The following is a 21,290-nucleotide window of genomic DNA, read 5'->3' on the forward strand; positions in this document are numbered from 1 at the left end:
AAAATCTGGTTTTCATTCTAGTGTTATACTGCTGATTTGCTAGTTTTGAAACATGTACCTTCATGCCAATAGCTTTATCTAAAATATACCCAGCAAGAGGGAAACCTTTCCCCCCCTCTTCCTTATTAGCATTCCTGACAAATCCATCCTGCTGTTTGTTTCAGATTGCAGCCAAGAATACACGGATTCTACTGGCATAGACTTACATGAGTTTCTGATTAACACATTAAAGAATAATTCCAGGTAAATTATTAAATGAACCTCTTATTTTTAGAAGAGTCCAGTAGAATACTGCAAAGTCATTTGTCCAACACTTCCAAGTACAAAGTTGTAAAATGCAGGCACCTTTTCTAATGTCTTAAACTCTCTCTTATATTTTCTATTTTCTGCTAATAGTTTGCATGTTTATTGTTTACAGATAGTCTTAATTCGTGGGTAGTTACTCAAAGAATAAATTATAGTTCACAAGTTTTGCTTTCCTGGTCACAAAGAGATACTGATTAAGGAAAGAAAGAGAATTAGAATCAATGTTAAAGAAACCAATTATGCCCTACTGACTTATTGGGCTTTGCTTTGCTCTGGTTTCCTATTAATTTAAAATATACAATGTATCTGATGTGTCTTATGGGCTTAATCCCTTACATGTCTTAATTAACATTAAAACTATAGAAGTTTCAATTTTACAAAATGCTTAACAAACAAGAAGAGAAATAATCTTAAGTAGGATGAAATCACATGTATATGGACTGCATATTCCAGAGAAGAGCTAGATTAAAGATTTATAGTCACATGGGTTCAACCAATCTTTTTCAGACATGCAAATGAACTTTTTAGGTCTTTGAGAATGGCAAGTACATCAAACCTTTTCATTTTGACATTTATTTTTGCAGGGACAGGATGATACTCTTGAAAATGGAGCAGGAAATTATTGATTTCATTGGTGACAACAAGTATGTTTTATTGCAGTGCTGATTAATTTATATGATGTGTCTTAGTTTGGTATTTGGATTTAATTATTCATTCTGGAAAGATTTAGGGATAGATAAAACATTATTTAATATGTTTGCCAATTTGTTAAATGGAGATGCTATTAGGATTAGAAGCTATATATTGAAGGGAATTGTTGCTTGGACCATGTGTGTGCCTGCTTGTTAAATTCCTGACAAAATGACTATAAACAGGGGGCTGCTGATTAGCATAGAGTAGCTGTGACAAGAAGCAACCCTTTTCATTTTTATTATAGTTTTTTAATGGGCTCCAGCTGGCTGCAGTCAGTTATGCCTGGTCATAATTGTGTTGCTTTCAGTGTAAACCGTGTAATGACACATCTCCAGATAGGCATCTGCAGTCACATACTATGTCATATCATTTGTCCCGTGCCTGGCTCTGTTGATAAGGTATCATGGACTAAAATAGAATACTTTCCAACAGACATTAAGTTCTCTTTGCTAAGAGAAATGCGCAACTATGAAACAAAGATGCTTATTGTAGCTTAATCGATAAATCCATAGTAAGTGGAAAATTGTCTGGAAATGAGGACATGAAGTGATGCCAGAGATGAACTAAGCTTAGTGGTTTGGATGAAATAGGAATGGTTTTACATGTGTATCTATAGAATGTCCTACAGGCCCAAAACGCAAGTGCTGATTCCACTGTTTCTTATATTCCTTTTCAGTAATCATTATAAAAAGTTCCCTCAGATGTCATCCTATCAGAGGATGCTTGTTCATCGAGTGGCGGCTTACTTTGGGTTGGATCACAATGTGGATCAAACAGGGAAATCTGTTATCATCAACAAGACCAGCAACACAAGAATGTAAGCCCATTGCTGTATTTATTTAGCATTTTCTTTTTCTCTTATGGATTCATTTATAAGAGCATGTTAGAAAATTCAAAATACATGGCATTTAAAATGTGCAGTGTTATTTATCTCTTGCACTTATCAGCGGTATGTGGCATTTATCTGTAAAAGATTATCTGAGGACCAGGAAAGTTTATAAAATTTAGACAGTAAAGTGGGTTTATTCTTGGATCTTTTACACAGCTCCTGAAACATAATTTTCTTTCTTCCATCAATACTCCATGTGATTACAGAAAAAAGCATGGAACATTTTATGTCAAAGTATAACTCAAGTAAAAAAACAGGCATTTTAAAACAGCAAGGACATATACAGGATAATTGTCCTTTTCTTTCTTTTTCTGGTCCATAGACATCTGTCTTACTGTGGTTTCTAGATTAACAAAGAGCTTTGCCCCCCAGAGACAGAAATCCTGTGCCTAAAGTCACCATTCTTTTACTTAATAGCTGTGTGACTTGAAATAAGTCAGTTAAAATCTGCCATCTCGTTTTTTTTTTTCACCTGTAAAAGGAGAATTTTGAGCTGAATAGCTCAGTTCTAGCTCTAAAAGGAAGACGTTTATTTGCTTTTCCTCCTTAAAATAATCATTTGCTTCTATCTTAATATCTCTTCATGGTCCCATTGAGTCCCCAAAAGTGTAGGATGAGTAGTCATTTGCTTTGGAAATTTGCACTTGGATCTCTTAAAAGCATGTGTGTTTTGAGCACAGTGCAAGCCCCTTTTATAGCAGATACGTGTTAACTTGAAAAATGGTCCCTATGCAAAGCATTCGCTTAAAACACTTGTGCCTTGTAATTTCTTTTTTCATAGTGTGCTTAGTAAATTGTGTAAATTGCATGGTTTTTAGGAATGCTGTGTTAGTGAAGGGAGCTTTTGTGTCAAGCAGAGCAGCGTGTTTTAAACACTCCATTTTCTGCTCCCCAGAGGCTGGACAAGTAGGGCTAGAGATGAGGCTCTTTCTCTACTCAAGGTTCAGTCTGTGTTCCGCAGAACAAGAGTGAAGGTCACAGTGGAGAGAACACAGAGATCTGGGACGGAGCTGGGCTATTATCTCAGGGACACCAAGCACTTCGCTTCTCTTGGCTTCCAACTACTTATTTATCTGCAGGAGAGTTTAAAGTGGATGATATTTAAGGGTCCTCGAAGCTTCAGAATTATTGGGTCCTATGGTTGCGTTCTACTGTGCTGGCAAAATACATTTTTAAATTTATCAGTGTTCCACTTTATCTGATTGTTAGCACATGTACCTCCCATTTTCAACTGTCATAAGAATGAAAGTCACTGTCCGTTCATCCTTTATATGTCCCCTCTCCATCAAGCATCCCTCATTGTTGCTGTTGTGGGTTTTCATTCTCTATCCTGGTTTCACTTATGACTTTCACATACAGTAAGTGCAGTGACACGCTGATTGTGAAATAGGCCAGCAGTGGACAATCTTTTTTTTCCATTTGTTTTTCTCTTCCTTTTCTATTTAGGCCATAACAGACATGGAAAAGCTCAATGATCAAGTATATTGTTTGATACAGGTTCAACTAGTAGAGATAGTGCATTTATTTTTAATTCATGTCACTTTTGCAATCCCATGTTACAATATTAGCACACGTGTTTGAGACCTGTATCTGGGTAGAGTGGTTTTTGAGAAAATTAAGCCCCATGTGAAGACTCTCCGTGAGCTTTGAGTGATGGTTCTAAGCTTGCTATGCCCAGTACAGTAGCCCCTAACTACATATCGCTATGTATGTTTTGTTTTAAATCAATTAAATTTAAATAAAATTTAAGCTTCAAAATTCAGTTCCTTGGTCAGGCTAGCCACATTTCAAGTGCTCCTATGAGACAGAACATATATAGCATATTGCCATTGTTTCAGAAAGTTCTATTGAGTAGCTCTTGTCTGAACCTGTGTTATTCTTGCAAGTTTCCAAATATGACTGGAGGATATAATTTATCCCTTAAAACTTTTATTTTCTGGCTAATGGGTATCATATTATCATGTTATTGGACTTCTTCACTTCTGGGAGAACACTAGGTTGTGTGTGTGTGTGTGTGTGTGTGTGTTTTCTAATGGCCAATTTGAAATAGATGCCTCATGTCTATGCCTTCAGGAGGAGCTAAGAGAGTACATGCCTAGAACACTTCAGGTACAGTTGCTGTGATGCAAGGCCTGGACTGGCTCTTCCTCGTGCCTGTTCTTGTACACACCTTCTAGCCCCGCTCTGTGAGTCAGGTCTTGCCTAAACAGAAAGACAAATGACTGTACATCATGGACTTTTAAGGTATTTCCTGAAGGGTCGAGCTTACTAATGTTCAATCCAGAGCTGTCAAGTCGTGCTCTTCTCTTCTGGCCATCTTTCTGACGATCCTCTATTTGAGTGGCTGTTGTTTGGGGATGAGGGGGAGGGAGTGCTGATATCTTTCAGGACAAGAGAAGTGGATGAGTTAAATGTCATTTTTCAGATAGTAATAAGTCACATCCCCAGAATATGAATCACTGTTGGCAGCTTTAGCAGAGGAGAAATGTTGTTCTGTAGAAAGATGTATGTTTAAAAGTATTTTAAAAGTTTGTTACCATGTTCTTTTGGATTTGAAGTTTAAACTGGAATATTCCTTTCAGAATATTTTAAGTCTTGGGTGTCTTGATTTGCTTTGGTTCTCTGAAACTTTCGAGAGTTGCACTCTCAGGGCAATTGGCACGTGTTGGTTGTGGGGACCACAGTAACAGATGGATTATAATAGATGCCTAATTGGATGGAGATGTTTTTTCCATTTATATGAGGGAGGGAAGCAGAGGTGGAAATTCCTCAGATGACTCCTCATGGGTTTTGTGTTTGGGGAATACCCTTTCAGGGTGGGGGGCAGTCTGATGCTACTTTAGTGCAAATACATGAAAGTGCATATTTTAAATGGCACCATAGCTTGGGAGAAATGCAGAAAAATGCAGATGGAGAATACAAAAGCGAACTGACAGAAAGCATGTTTTAATATAATTTTTAACTTTTCTTCCTCAATGACACTGATCCTCTGACATCGATACCTATCAGCAACAAAATGGCTGGCGTTTATTTCCTGGAATCCTTGTTTCCTAGGTTATAAACAGTTCAAGTGATTATACAATGTGACTTGAGAATATTAAGTTTTCTCAGAGATAGAATAGTTTCATACGAAGTTCAAAACATTTATTCATGACAATATACTGTGAGGATTACATACGTGTGTATATGTGGTTTACTCACATCTAGGATTTCTAAGATCCTGAGGTAAAACATATCTGTCCTTTATGAAAAAAATTTGTCCAAGGACTGACTTTTCAGTTACATGTGATATAAGAGCATTACCTAAACTAATTATTCATTGCACTGGATAATCTTATTGCATATATATTATTTCATTTCATCCTGAAAACATATTTACAACCTAAGTAATTAGAGTCTTATTTTACAGAAGCGGAAAATGAGGCACACACTCAAGTTCAAATCTGTACTCACAGAGAGGCAATGATTAGCATGGCTGGGATCCGAGTTAGTTTGTTAAATATCAAGAACAATTTTCTTAAATAATCTGTCTTAGAGCAAAAACACCCAGAACATCTTGAGCAAAATCCTCAACAAGATTCCCCAGATTGGTTGGGAATTCTGCCTCTTTTAAGTCTTTTGCTGTCTGATAAGAAATAATGAATGGGCCTGCGGGGAAGGGGAGATATTTTGGAAGATGAACCCAATAGTATCAGTAAATAACATATACTTCCCACAATTTGATAGTTCTTGCTACATCCTCTGTGTTTATCACTATTACAAAGTATGATATTTGGTAGGGGGATGATATCAATTCAATTTCAACCTTGCTTTACTCCAATCATTTCCCTCCTTAAAAATGAAAAAGCTACACTTATCAATAATGTCAGTGTAGGAGGTAAACCTGCCTATTGTATTATTACAAAATTACCACAACAACCCAATTGTCCAAATCCAGGGTTTCATGCCAGAGCCACAAGAGCATGGGATGAGGCTGACAGATGCAGTAGTCCAGAGAGAGTAGGAAATGAGGCCTTGCTCATGTGGGAGACATTCCAGGAAAGTGCCTTCCTCTGAGCAAACCTGGGTACTTTAGAGAATTGACAAGGAAGTCACCTGACCCTCGACCCTCATAGCACAGTGGCCTTGGTGGTTCTCTGAGCTAGCCAGGTTAAGAGTAGGTGAGTATATGTAACCTGAAGCCTCCCAGCACACTGACTGGTCCACAGATTGGGTCTGAATAGCTGAGGGAGCCTCTCATTAGAATTTACTGCCTTTTGTTGAAATGAAGAATGGTGGTTTTGAGCTGAGACTCACCCTGTCATCTTCTGTCCCTTTAGTTTATCCCTCTCCCCCCCCCCCCCCCCGCCATATGTTGCCAGAAATAAGTTTCACTTTCTAGCACTTAATTTTTTTTTTTTTCTGTTGGGATTCTTTGTTAACTGTCAGATCGAGTGGTAGCATCAAATGAGCCCCTTGGGAATTCAGGTAGGAATGTTAGGGCCTCTGTTATTTTAGTACTACACGTGATATTTAAAATGTACTTTTTGTTTGTTTGTTTTTAGTATTGAGGTTAAAAATATGAACAATGATTTTATTGAAAAATATTTAAGTGCTATAAATATGAGTCTATTTTTATATGAGAAACTTTACCCTTTGCTTTGTCTGCCTTTCTGATCTATACTTTGTCATTTGCTTATTCTTTTAAGTGTTTAACCCAAAGCATCCCATTGTTCTCTTATTGGATGATTTTCCTCACCTCTGTCTGCCTTCCTCCATCTTAGAGAAAGGACCTAAGCTCAGATTCTATGATTTGGAGGCTTGAAACTATCTCCTTGCATTAGTGTTTTCCAAAGGGCCAAGATCAGTCATAGGCAAAGAGAGTCCCATGAGTATCTGAATGTTTTTGCATATGTCAGAGTAACTGTTTAACTAGTCCCAGATAATTGTCATGTTAAAAGGTTGTCATCTCTTGAATTTTTTTTCTTTTGACTTGGCACCCACCCACTGTCATTGCCTCAAATCCCCTACTTCCAGAGTGCAGAGCAAAGAAGGAAATGGCACCTCCACTGGAGGAGAGAAGTCCCTGCCCCAGAAACCATGAAATATGAGTAGTGACCCAAAGGCAGAGATGGGCCTACATCTTAAGTGAGCACAAGGCCTGAATTCCTGAGACATGTGGACCTGGGCAGTGATGACCATAGTTTGCTTGTTCATTTTTTTCAGAAACGATAATTATCTGGGCTAGCTATTTGGTAAATCACAAGAGTGATGAACTTGTTCAAGTTACAAATAAAGCTTCTCTTTGGTGAAGCAGTTGAGCCCAGTTGACTTTGTTAAGAATCCCTAAAGTGCGGAATATGTCTGACTAAAGAGGGTGGACTGTGGAACCTTCCACCTGCCCAGCAGCAGACACAGAGAGGAGATGTCAGAACAGCAACAGATGTCTGTTCTGCTCAGTTTCCTGAAGAGGCTATTTCAAATGGGAATCCTTGATTTTTGATCCTTAGCATTTCATTCCCTGCAGGTGATCCAGGGCTTATACCAAAACAAACTAAGTAAAACCCCAAGTTTTCCCTCCCCTACATGTGTTCTTTTCTTTTTTTTTTTTTTTGGTCGGACATGTGAATGGCACTGTCAGTAACCAAGTAGCATCCTGATACTGCTGCTTAAAAATCCTCGGAAGATCAGACCTCAATTTAATCAAGTGGCTCTTGTAAATCTATGAGTGGTTGGTTGGCATCTTGTTATTTTAAATTTTGATAAATTTACTCTGCACTTTTTATGGGACTAGCCTTGAAAAGCATCTGACTTGAAGCCAAAGATCAGAAACCTAAGAATCACACTGCTCTCAGGAAGGCAATGAAGCTTTATTTACTGAACTGATAACCTAGTCCTTTAATCAATACCGAAGCTCAAAGTAAGACCGATTTGTTAACATTATATCATTTCTCTCAACTATTATATTTTCTCACATTATTATTCTCAAATACCTCAGAGAATGAATCCTGTAGATAGGTAAGTCTCATATTGTGAGGAGAGAAAATAAGTTTATTGCGTTCCTTTCCCCACTTAAAATTATTTATGAGCCCTGGAATGTTGCATGAATGATTTACCCCTTGATTTTGGAAATGAAATATGCATGCTCCTTCTACAACAGAATCTTTAATATAACTTTTTGTTAAGAGAGCTTTTCCACAGAGTGATGATGTTAAATAAATAAATAAATATTTACTTAGTTCACAACATTCGAGGTAGATGAAGCTAGACCATTTTACAGGAGCAAAAACTGAGATTTGTGTTTTGATCTTACTTATTCAATCCATAGAAGATCTAAGACTGAAATCTGCTGTTCCTGCCTCAGCCATGACCCTTCTCCCAAGTTCAGGGAAACAAGAACTAATGTGAATAGAAGCAATACTCTGAAATGATGAAAACATAAGAAGAAAACCAAACGCTATCCCTTGGTTTCCTAATAAAATCCTAATTTGCATTTCATTATTTTTTAAAGTTTTTATTTATTTATTCATAAGAGATACAGAGAGAGAGGCAGAGACACAGGCAGAGGGAGAAGCAGGCTCCATGCAGGGAGCCCGATGTGGGACTCGATCCCAGGAACCCAGGATCATGACCTGAGCCAGAAGCGGATGCTCAACCACTGAGCCACCCAGGTGCCCCGCATTTCATTATTTTTAAAGTTGAACAGAAAACTCAGTGAAACAACAGTAATACTAAAATGGATGTTAAAACTGTGGTGCCAACAAAACTCCAGAACCACAGAACACACTTGATGGAAAACTCTCCTCGCATATGTAAAAGTAAAACAAAACCCAATTCCATGTTCCTAGACTGTGCCAAGTGAAAAGTGTTTCTCCGATGTTCAGCGTCATGCTTTGAACAAAAGAAATATAGGCTATATAACATGCCCATCTTCTGTTTGTAGTTTATTTAAGGAACCAAGATAATTTTGATCAGGCATGTGTGTGTGCATAAATATATGATCTGTGTCATACAGTTTGGGAAAGTTGGAGAGGTATTCACTGTATATATGTATATATATATATATACAAACAATATTATCCCAAATGTGCAAGAGTTTTATCTTCCACCTGCAGCTTTGCTTGCTGTAGGCGACAGAATTATACCCAGTTCCAGAGCTCTCCCTTTCTTGCTTCTGGATCTACCTTTAGGGTTGACAGTCCCATTAGCACTTGTGTCCTGGGAAAGTTTTTAGGCATACTCACAGATCTGAGTCTGGCTATATATAATGAATAGCTGGTCTTCTTGATGTATTTCTTGTGTCCTGTTGATGTTAAGATTTCTGACAGTCAAGAGGCCATTAACATATTATCATGACTTTGGGAAAGATAGAATTGGCCATACAGTAGAAAGAGAAGTTGTGGTTTACTGGTCAAAGGTATTTGGTTTCCAATGAATCTCATATTTAAATGCTAGATTATCAGTACCAGTCTTCAAACAATAAATTGGAATCTACCTCGAGAAGTGGATGCGCTACTGATACATTTTACCCCACAGCTGTCCTCCTTTCACCCTCCTAGCCTTCCTAGATTCCACACTATTCCCAGAGGAGCACAGCCCTCGCTTCCCACTCACCTGCCCTTTAAACCAGGAAAATGAAAAAACAGCATTTCTTCGCACATACAAAAAATATTTAGTCATTCTCTATCAGTTAAAGTACACTGATCACTCTGGACCTTCTCAGCAAGTAAAATACTATATTTGCATATAAGCTTAAATGGAATGTTTTTATACACAGCATTGTAATGTGTAAGCAAAAAGCTTTTCATGCCAAGAAACAATAATCACATTCAGCAGTTTCCAAAGAAAACATTACTTTTAGACAATTGTTACTGCTTCATTTGGAATTCATGACTCAAACCATTATTTGAATATCATAGTACAGATTGGATTTATCCTAATTAAAATTAACACTAATGTAAATGCTGGTTCAATATTCATTGGAGATATGGTACCTTTAGATTTTGACTACTCTGAAAGATATGGACAATGGTAGTGATGGTTTATAACATTTAAGGAGTGCTGTACTAGTGCCTGACATTGGGCTTGCCGCTTGCATTATCTTATATCTCATTGATCCTCTCAAATACTCTAAGATAAGAATTATTACCTCCCATTTTTATAACAAAACAACACCTCTGTCTTAAGGAAATCAAGTAAATTGCAAAAAGAACACATTTAGTAAGATGCAGAGCTGAAAAGGCCCAACAATGCATGTTTTGCAAAGATAAACTTTTGTTAGGCCCACTTATCAGCATTTACCTGTGAGTTGTTTAAAACTTAGTTTAATTATTAAAAGTACTGCTATGTTAAATCAGGTATGGTAGTTCACATCCATTTTATATAAAAATATTGGATTATTCAAATGCATTGTGTTTCAAGCTCCATTGAAGGAAATGGAGCTTTGGTCATTGCATATATTAATGCCACTACCTTTTACTGTTCACGTAATAGGGAAATGTAAGGATGGAAGAGAACTTAAAGACAGAAAAGTTCAGTGACAATCTGGCCCTTGAAAAAAAATTTCTCATTTGTGGAAATTCTCATTTATAGGTAAACTTCCAGAAACATGCTTGTTTTGTTAGGTTAAGCATACCCATCTGATGTGTGTGCCACTTTGGTATTGTTGGTGATACCATGCTCGGTATTGTTCAGAAACAGCCAAATTCATAAATATACAGATATGTATCTGTATATTTAGAAGGTTATATGTATATAAAAGTCTAGGTCTTAATGCATAAGATTCCTTTCTCTTTTTCAAATTTCATAATTTCTTCGTTTTTTTTCTCATCCCTCTTATTTTTTTCTGTATCTTATCTTTTCTCTGTAATCATTAGTATTTGGATTCTCTCTTTAAAGAGGAAAAAAAGGTCTTGAGATTGAACGCTATCGGTTATTATCATTAGAGCGTCATTAGTAAGTGCATCTCTACATATTGATCAACAAGGCATAGCAATAAAAGTGTTTTGACAAAAATTAAACAACTAAATATTTATTTTAGGTAATAGAATAGTATAGGACATGAAAGAAAACTTCAAAGGATAAGAATATTTTATTTGTCCACAACCCAGTGATTATATACCAACCACTTGTAGGTTGTTGAATTGGTCTCCTATCTTTTTAAACCAATAGCATTTATTATTTGTTGTTATAAGATGCTATTTATTATAATAATCACAAATATATAAAAGGTTAGAAGTAAAAGTTGCCCATTACCTCACATCTAGAGACAACTACTATCATTATTCTTAATAGATATTATACTTGCAGCATAAATGTGATTATAGTATATTCTTTCAGACATCATTTTACTGTTAGTCAGTAGCCTTAGATATCATTTTATATAGCTGCATTTTACATATGGAGATATTTTCAGCTGCTACTTAATCAGGCCCCTGGGGATTTCCACTGCTTTGCTGTCTTGAAAAATGAAACCGTGTATGCATGTGTTATCGTTTTCTTTGTCTTCGTTCTTAGAAATGGGATCACTTTGTCAGGGCTGACTGATACTCTCAAGTCTCTTAATGCACCTAGCCTGCTTTTCAGGGTGCTAGCGCCAATAAGAGGAGATGCCTTATATACCATTGTTGTCTTTGAGTATTCTGCTTAATTTTATCATTGCTGATAGACAGCCTTATGTTAAAGGAGGGCTCAGGTCAGGTCCCATGTTAGCTTGCATGTCTCTGTTTATATGTACAGTACAATTGAGACAGATAAGAATAAAATAAATTTGTCAAAGATAAAATTGAGAATGGGAGTTTGAAAGATGCTAATAAAGGAAACTAAATACTTAGCACTGTATATATGGATTTTGTAAGATGTAGTCTCATTTAAAAGAGAACAAAAAGGTATAAAATGACAAAATGGTAGTGGAAGCTGCAAAATACTTGAAGAAGAATGTAGGACTTTATTTTTTAAACAAAAGACATTAGCTATAAATATTTTAATTAAAGACTTATAAAAGTACTAAAGGAGCAGTTCTAGACTCCTCTAATATGTTCATCTATTAAAATATTTTTGATAGATGTCTTACACCATCAAAATATTTTATCCTGTTGTGCACAGAAACCTTTCTTTGTTAAGATACTTATGCATATTGATGGCTGTCTTTCAGTTATTCGGTATGAAATTCAAAGGCTCCCGTTTGAGCCTGTCCATATTCAGTAGAATTGAATTCTTCATCTGTGTGTATATGAGGGAGACAGGGAATTAGGTTTAACTATTTGGAAGAAAAGTAATAAATTTGGTCTCAAGAACTTGGTGGTGAAAATATTTCCAGATGAAAAAGATTTTAAAAATAATAATGAGTGTTCATTTATTTTAAGCCTCAAGGGGGAAAAAAACCCTAAAATTGAAACAGACTGATTAGAAGACAGAGTTTGAACGTCTTGCTCAGGGTCTCTCACTCAGCCACATTGCCTCTCTGTTCATGAGCTGTGTCTAATAAGGAACAGTGAAGACTTCATTCTGATTTTTCAGAGGTTTGATTGGAGATACCAAGACACTGCTAGAAATGCGAATACTGTTCACCACACATGAACAATGAGTTTCACAGTAAATACCTACTACAAACTGTGCCTTAAGAAGAAGAAACTACCTTTTCATCAAGAAGAAATATTAAGTCCTTTTCCTTTGCTTTTTGATGATATAGAGAAAGCTAGAAATAATACATCATGGACTAAAGTCCATCAGAAAAAAAACTATTAGGCATGTGTTACACATGACTATGAGATATGTATGTAGTCAACTCTAGTTATCATTATTTTAATAAATACCATGACATTTTGCAGCGTGGAGAAGTTTGTCTTAGAGTTACATCCTCATATTGATACACTGAGAGTTATTCATTCCCATTTTAAATAAAGGTCCATAATATATTACTTCAGTTCCATTCATTTTATGACTAAGAAATAATATTGCTATGATGTTAAATTTGTGGTAAAAAGGATTTTTTAAAAACTCTAATATAATGGTGCATTACCAGTAATTTGTAGTTCAATCACGTGCAATACTCAGTTGTATACTTTAGTTTGCATGAGTTTAAACTGCAAATTGCCCTTTAGCTCAAGAATAATAGTTAATTCTTGATAAAAATCAACCTGGAACAATCTTAATAAGTTTTTTTTTTCCTTTTAACAAACTTCAAATGGTTATTTTCAAAATATTTTTGGAATATCATGAACAAATTAATAATTTGGACTATTAGCTTCTAAAATCTAAAAAAAAATTTAAACAAGGTATTGTTTGAAAAGCTATTGTGGAGAATGCACTTTGCATACTATGTATCAGATCAAGAAATGCTTTTGCTCCAAATCATGTTCACAGTATTGATTAGAACAAACTCCTTATTCTTTTCTAATGTGCTATATGTATTTTTCCTAAATATGTCCTGCTATGAAACACAAATAAACCAGCACTATGAAGAAATGCAAATGAAATTTCAAAAATAATGTTTGAACACCTCTTGTAGTTATGATACTTTAAACTGAGAAGTTCTAAAACTAAAAAAAAAAAACCTACAGATTCTTATTTCCACCTCTTTTCCCAAAATACCCTCAAATTATAAAAACTTTTATAAAGTAACATGATTCTTTTGTATCAGTTTGAACCAAAACATAAATTTGATTTTTAAAGATTTTCCTTGTGTTCTAAATTTGAATTTATGATCCTACTAACCAAACTCTCTTGTTCTGTTTTATAATTTAAAAATTTATGACTGCATATCTTATTCAGTGACTCTTTGGACCTGTCCCTGAAATAAAGTGATTCATATGCATCTCTATTAAATTTTCATCCATTCATACAATGATTAATTTATTTATTCAACCAAATGCTTCCCATATTCCGGGCACTGTTCTAGGCACTAAGAATTTAGTATTTAAAAAACAAGGTTTCTACGAACATGGACCTCACATTCTTGCCCTGGTTAGTATGCTGAAATCTCAAAGCGGTTTTCTTCTTAAAGAAGAGTTTAGTCTAAAGCACATTCACCTTATGCTCATGAGTCAAAAAGTTCACATTTCGAGACGATTTTCTATCTAAACGAACAGTTACAGACGATTAGCAACAAATACAAGAAATAGATCTGTAAACTTAGCAGCAAGCAAACCATTTTTATCTACTAGAATTCGCCAGACTATGGAGTTTTAAGCACATTTAGGAGAGACTTACTTAGCATTGATGCCATCAGCATTTGTATTTAAGCTGACATCCCAATTTTACTTGCTGCCTCAAAAACAAGGTAACAGCTAAGTATTGGCCGAAAATATCAGGAAGCTTTAAAAAACTTCCTGGAGATTGTCATCATTGACAGTGGTCTCCCAGTACTCAAGGAACATTAGAAGACCTTCCAGGGGAGTAGAAAGTGTTCTGTGACCATGCTGCACGTGAAGCATGTTTCACTTCTCCGCTGTGAATGGCCTTTTCACAGTAAAGTGCAAGTTCACTTTTTTCCCTCAGTTGTTCTGACTTTCAAATGTCATATTTGCACCTCCAGATTGTTGTGTCATGTTTTACATTTTAATTTTTGTGGAAAGCATTTCCATCGATCTTTCGGGTGATATCATGCAGGGGTTTTGTCCTTCAGTGCGAGGTTGGAGGGCCTCCTGCCCACTGTGTGCTGTGTAAGCAGAGATGCTGAATCACATCACTGCAGGGATGTGAATGGGCTGTTTGATACCTGTGGCTTGCCAGGAGAATCTAGAAACTTGTGAGTCAGAAGGATCATGAGGGATGGTTTCTTTACCTGTAAAAGAAGCATAAAACATTTGTTTCTCCTACATCAGAGTTTTATTGTAAGGATTGACTAAGATGTTAATACCATTTTTCAAAAACTATACAGGGTTCTGGAAGCTATAGCTGGTATTATTCCAATTTCCACCAATATCGTATAATTTGTGTACATGTATCTAAGAAAAGGTTGCATCTCATCAAGAATTGAACTATATACACTAAACAACTCCTTTGTTTTCAACATGCCATTTGCTTGTTTTGGAGTTAGAAGGAAACTATGAGATTCCCTTAATTACTGGTCACCCATATTAAACAACAGACACTATGAAGTGGCTTTCCAATAACAGAATGCATAATGAACCCAGTAGGGATAGAAAACCCACTGGACTTCAGAAGTAATACATCAGACATGACAGAGATGCTTTAATGAGAATCATCAATCACAACTTCTTCTAAACCTGGGACACACATTCTAGCACTTCCGCTGGGGGTGAACCCATGCCCAAGCCATTCATTGAGTTCTGTGCCATGCAGTGACGAGTGTGGGAAATTAACACTAATGTGGAGCCCTTTCCAGTAATAATACAAAATGATTAAGAGAACCTTAAAAAAAAATCAATTGACTAATCAATAGTGTGTAACAGCTTGGAGCATTTTACCCATGCTAATCAGCCATTTAGTTATTTAAACTAAATATGTCCAGTTTGCCCAATTACTGAACTGATTTACAAGACATGGTCAACGATGTCAGAGTCTACTGGAGCCAGATGCCAGAGCATTTGTCTTTGACAAAGATGGAAAGAATTTATAGATGATCCTCTCTCACCATGGATTCTGATGGCTCTCGAAAGGGAGGATATGACAGGAGTTGTCGTAGTCTGCAGACACTGGTGAATTAATATGGTCTGCCCAAGTTCTAAACATGTGTATCTGTTTGACATTGTGGCTGGGAACTTGATTGAATTCAGGAGCGATGGAGGTCGAAGCAATGAAAGAAAACATCTATACGCTATATGTGTTCAGGCCTTTAAAGTGTTTTTTTAACTTCAGCCATGGTGAGAAGCAAGCATTCAGCAAACAAGACAATGGATTCAAAACAACAAAAGGTATTCTAACAAGACCTGTAAAGTGACATATTATTAACCTACCTGTATAATGCCAGCAATTCTAGCATCGAAACCACGTGTAACTTCTTTTGCTTTCTTTTTTTTTTTTTCTTTAAGTTGAATGCCTCTATGGGGGAAAAACAGCACTAATAAAATAACTTTAAATGGGGGGAAAACTTTTTTATTGATATGTTTTACTTTGCTGGCAGACCAGAGCAAAGGTTTTGTGAACATTTAAAAGATGAAAAAGGTGAAGAATCCCAGAAGCGGTTTATCTTGAAGCGAGATAACTCTAGTATTGATAAAGAAGACAATCAGGTTGGTTCTCAAGTTTGAGAGTGGCTGACATTGTTGTTTTTGAAGGTGGGCTGACTTATGTTCTTGTCGTTCTGTGGTCCCCTTCTCCCTCCCCCAACTCCCCCTGCCTCTGAGACAACTGTCCTCTTTCCAACCTCTTTGCCCCCTGGCCTCCCCCTTTGGCATTCAGTGGGTAGCCAAGAAAACCTGTCCTGGTTGCTTCAGCAATGGCTCTGTGTTGGGCTGCATGGGTGGTGCTTGGCGCAGTTCCCGCTGCATGTGTTGGGCGGGTTGGGATGCCAGCGGCCGGAGCTGTGGGGAAAAGCTTTGTCATCGCATTTCCAGATGTCTGTGTAACTATGGCAGCCCTTCCACCCCTACAGCACAAATTGAGCTGGATTCTCAGTACGGACCGATGACCAACCGGTGTAGCTGTAAACAACAAACCTTGTTATGGTGAGGACAGGTGGATTTTGCAACTCTCCTAAAATAAGTCTTCACAGAAAAGAATCGAGTTCATGTTTTCGTCTCCCCTCCCCTTCCCATGTTCTACTGTCCACGTGAACTGTGTGCTTGTTTTGCATGAACCGTAGCAGAACTTTCTCCTTCTGTGTATTCTGCTTGTGACAAAACATTCCATTGTGCTAGGGAGCCTTATTCATGGTCCCTTGGCAAGGGCAGAGAGACTTTGCTAAACCTCTTCTCCAGGTTGGGGCCGGGGGTAGTGTGGGACCCAGGGTGATGAGGAGGAAAGCTGAGTGAATGGCGAAGGAAAACAAAGGTCAAACAATAATTAGAACAGTAGAGAGTTACATAATGCCTTTACAATGACACTTTGTGTCTCTGACAATCCAAATAGATCTTTTGAAAATAGACTCTGCTTTAGAATTCTTAAAGGTAAGACCATATGCATCTCACTCGAGTTATTTTAATTACTCTCAGTGAGTCACTGGGAGCCAGTACATGCGTCTCTGACGCACTTTTTTTTTTTTTTAAACCTTTCATCATTTGTATCTCATTTCTCCCTACCCCCACCTCCACCACCATCCAGCTACAGGTAGCTCCTGTTGACTCTGAGCCATGTGCCTGTGTCGTGTACTTAGTGGGCGTTTGTTGAATGGTTGGATGAACCTGGTTAACACAGGGCAGGTTGTGAGGAATGGCAAGAAGACGATGCGCAGGGTGGGGGGATGCAGGCAGTGGTGCAGATGCAAGGCAGTCCTCATGCTGGGTTCTTTGGATTGTTACTTTAAGGTTCCTTGATACCTTGATACTGACCCTGAACAATAAACGGGCTTTTCAAATTAATTTAGTTTCTGCTTTCTACACCAAACACAGAGTACAAGGTCAGTCAGTCACTGAGTAAAGAAGAAACACAAATTAGGACATGGAGACATTATGTCCAGTTTCCTTTCTGCCCATTTATTTCTTTGTTCCCTTGTTCTGTGTCTCGAGTACCCAAGCTTTTAGAGCCATTTCTTCCCTGGACCGCCTTGAACTAGCCAGCTACTTCCTCAACGATATGCCTTCATCTGAGGACCCCGAAGCACACAGGTTAGCAAAGGAGACAGAGTCCATCACTGTGACCCACGTCATAGCTGAACTGGCTGAACACCTGAGGCACATCCAGGTGCCTTTATTCTGGCAACAGCTGTCCTACCTGCATCCAGTAGGGAAGCAAGCAGGAGCAGCAGACACCTGCCACTGTGTGTCATGCACACACAACACACACACCAGCACAGCCGCCTTAGGGACCAGAGGGAATGAGACTCTTCATGCTCCATTTATTTAAGTGAACATTTATTATTCTCAGCTGACAGTTGCTTAACTGCAGATTTCCAACAGCTCAACTTGGATAACCGTACTGATTTCTTTTTTCTGTTCAGCAAAACAGAATGCATCCATTTAGAGATGACAGACGAAGTAAATCAATTGAAGAGAGAGAAGAGGAATATCAGAGAGTGAGGGAGAGAATATTTGCACATGATGTGAGTAGTTGTTTTAATTGCCTCTTTAGTGTGGTCCTTCCCCAGACAGCGAGCTGGCAGGACTCAGGAAGCTGGAGCCAGGGACAAATCAAACTGCAGCATACCCGAGGTGTTTCTGGAAGAGGACCTGGTTCAGGGAAGTGATGGAAAAGTAGCCAAGGGTTGTGTGTGTTCCCAGGATATGACCTAAGAGGGAACAGAGGTGTGATTTTGGTCAGTAAGATGGACCCTAAGTCCACAGCGAGGTTGCCAGATTGGAAAAAAAAATGCCTTCACATCTATGTTAGCCTGCAGACAGCCAACTGTTGTCTTTTCTGGTGTTAATATTGTGCAGAGGAAAGACATATGAAAAAGAACGAGATTCTATTAATCACATACATAAACACAGAATTTTCTGTATTCTTAGAAGCGCAGGCATTTTATTATATCAAAGTGAAATGATAATACTCATCATCCTCCTCAGTTTCACATCAAATTAGGTCTGTGAGCAGTTTATGAAGGAAATAATCATAAAATGATTTCTTTTGTTCAAATCCCAGCAAAGAAAATGTGGTGGGGATTTTTCTATCCTTTTACCCACTGTGGCCAAAATCAAATGCAATTAAATAAAAATGAAAAAGTGATTTAAGGTCAGCCCGGGTGGCTCAGCGGTTTAGTGCCGCCTTCAGCCCAGGGCCTGATCCTGGAGACCCGGGATCGAGTACCACGTCGGGCTCCCTGCATGGAGCCTGCTTCTCCCTCTGCCTGTGTTTCTGCCTCTCTCTCTCTCCCACTCTCTCTCTCTCTGTGTCTCTCATGAATAAATAAATAAAATCTTAAAAAAAAAAAGAAAAAGTGATTTTAAAAACAGTTGGATTTAAATGCAAGAAAGTGAAAAGGGCAAGCTTTTCCATTCCGTGAAATCACGTGTTAGCCTCCTAAGATGTCGTGGGCTCTTCCCTTTGCAAAAATAGAGATGGGAGCTCCTTCGTGTAGGTCTTCCATGGCTTTGCTGGGTTAGGGGGGGCCATCCTACTTCCTGTTATGATTTGCTCTGCAGGCCATTACCAAGCCAGACTGGAGACCTAGGCTCCACCTAGGTCTGTCTTAGCATGGAGGAGGCCTTCTGACCTTGGAGGTTCAGGCCCAAGCCAGTTTCTCTGGTCCTCCAGCTCATGCTGGATCCTTCAGTATAAAGCTGCAGAGGAAATTTAAATTCCACCAGCAGTGCATTCTTTCATGTTTATACAGGTTTCTGTTATCTTTTCTAGATTCTTGCTGTCTTTCTTGGATACAATAAAATAGAACTTTCATGATTGAACAATGTGGCTCAGAGCTCTGGAGTTAGCAGAGTATGAAAGACAGAGGTGTGATTTTGGTCAGTAAGCTACAAGCTACCTTTCTACAGCTACCTCAGCTGTAGAAGGATAGTGTCCATGTGCAATTCTAGAAGATTTTGCATATGTGTGGGCTATTTAGACTTTTCTTATGATCAGAGTTATTGACGGTGCAAAGCATAGCTTGATACATGGTAGGCGTTTAATTGTGTTTCCTCGATAAAAGGATGAAGTAAGGAGAGGCTCCATTATAGTAGTCATGATAGTGTAGGGATGCCTGCAGTGGACTTGGACTGGGAGGTGGCATGTGCCATCTGATGAGCTTCATGAAGAGAGAGTTTTCTGAAGGCTAGTTTACTTTTTATGCTTTTTCTTTCTTTCTCTCTACCCATCCTCCCTTCCCCTTGTCTTACACACATGCATGCACATATATGTGCACACACATGAAGACACAAAATTTCCCTCTGACTTTCATTCTAGCAAGTCATAAAATTTATGAATGAGTTATGTTGAAAAGCAAATATTAATCACCCAGATAATATACAAATAGTATGTTGTTGTTTTTTTGTTTCAAAGTAGTGCCACACTGCTGAACACTCAAGGGCTAGGTGGCAGAAGTATCCTTGATGCCCACCTGTGAGGAGGATGATTCCTGTGCTGCTGCCCTTCATGTGGACATCCCCATATCCATAGGGAGGTCGTCACAGGCAGGAGGGGTCAGTGTGACTCCCTGTCCACATTGCATTTCCCTACAGCCCTATGAAGGAGATTAACACAAGGAACCTGGGTCCCAGGTTAAAGATTAGAGGCAAGTGCTGAAGTTTCAAGCCTCTATAGCTAACTGCTGAATTAAAATTTTTTTGAAAAGTTAAAGCAGCCTGAGGGGCCCCTGGGGGCATAGCTGGTTGAGTGTTGACTCTTGATCTCAGCTCAGGTCTTGATCTTAAGGTCATGAGTCTGAGTCCGTAATTGGGTTCCACTCTGGATATGGTGCCTACTTTAAAAAAAGAAAAGAAAAGAAAAGAGGAAAGAAAAGAAAGAAAGAAAGAAAGAAAGAAAGAAAGAAAGAAAGAAAGAAAGAAAGAAAGAAAGAAGAAAGAAAGAAAGAAAGAAAGAAAGAAAGAAAGAAAGAAAGAAAGAAAAAAGAAAAGAAGAAAGAAAGAGTAAAAAGCAGGCTGCTAAAGTGTGGGAAAGCTTAAAAGCCAAGATGCTGACATAGCCTTTCCAATCCGTGGTATCATCGGCAACCTCTGAAATGCTGTGGCTTCTTCCCCCTCCAGGAGTAGAGTAGAGGTGTGAGCTCCAGTGATAGACTTCCTGGCAGCCAGCACCAGCACTGCTGGGGTTAATAATCCAAGTAGGGCACCTGCCTGTTTCTGGCACTCCTTTTCCACTTGATCTCCTGGGGCCAGGGCTTTTTAATTGGCATCCTTTAGCCGGAGTATACTCATAGAAAGGCATCAAAGATTAAATAAAGTCCTCAACATCATCTGCAAAATATTACATCTATGACTAAGGAAATGATCTTTATTGTTTATTGTAGTTTTACAAGCTGTCATCACCCTTAAAAGGCTAAGAGCCACTATCTTAGAAGGAAAAAAGTTGCCCAGCACCTTTCTCCTTAGCCCTGTAGCTCTGTAGAAACAATGCAGTCATAAGGCTGGTGTTCCCCGTGTTAAAGCTATTAACTGCTGCATAACAAATTGTCCCAGTGTTTGACAGCTTAAAACAAACAAACAAAATGCTTTTACCTCACAGTTTCTGTGGGTCAGGAATCTGAGGGTGGCTTAGCTGGCCAGTTCTGGGTCGCTGTCTTTTATGAGGTTAGAGTCAAGCTGTCAGCTGGGGCTGCAGTCATCTGAAGGCTTGATGGAATGGTTGTCTGCTTCCAAACTCATCTACATGGTTATCGGCAGGCCTCAGGTCCTCACTGGCTATACAGAGA

At 38.2% G+C, this 21,290-nt stretch overlaps 1 protein-coding gene across 23 annotated transcripts in view; it reads left to right on the top strand.

Moving 5' to 3' along the window:
* Positions 1-21,290, top strand: part of ARPP21 (cAMP regulated phosphoprotein 21) — a 155,117-nt gene that overhangs the window by 51,705 nt on the left and 82,122 nt on the right. For 14 of the 23 annotated variants that reach the window (XM_041734333.1, XM_041734338.1, XM_041734350.1 and 11 more), the window contains exons 7-11: positions 165-243; positions 891-950; positions 1,676-1,816; positions 15,954-16,062; positions 17,928-18,029. In XM_041734333.1, coding sequence (XP_041590267.1) covers positions 165-243; positions 891-950; positions 1,676-1,816; positions 15,954-16,062; positions 17,928-18,029 — 491 coding nt within the window. The remainder of the gene's footprint in view (positions 1-164; positions 244-890; positions 951-1,675; positions 1,817-15,953; positions 16,063-17,927; positions 18,030-21,290) is intronic. The other 9 variants (XM_041734343.1, XM_041734344.1, XM_041734346.1 and 6 more) reach the window with 1 other exon arrangement.

This window comes from Vulpes lagopus, chromosome 19 (assembly GCF_018345385.1).
Source record: "Vulpes lagopus strain Blue_001 chromosome 19, ASM1834538v1, whole genome shotgun sequence".
Lineage (NCBI taxonomy): Eukaryota > Metazoa > Chordata > Mammalia > Carnivora > Canidae > Vulpes > Vulpes lagopus.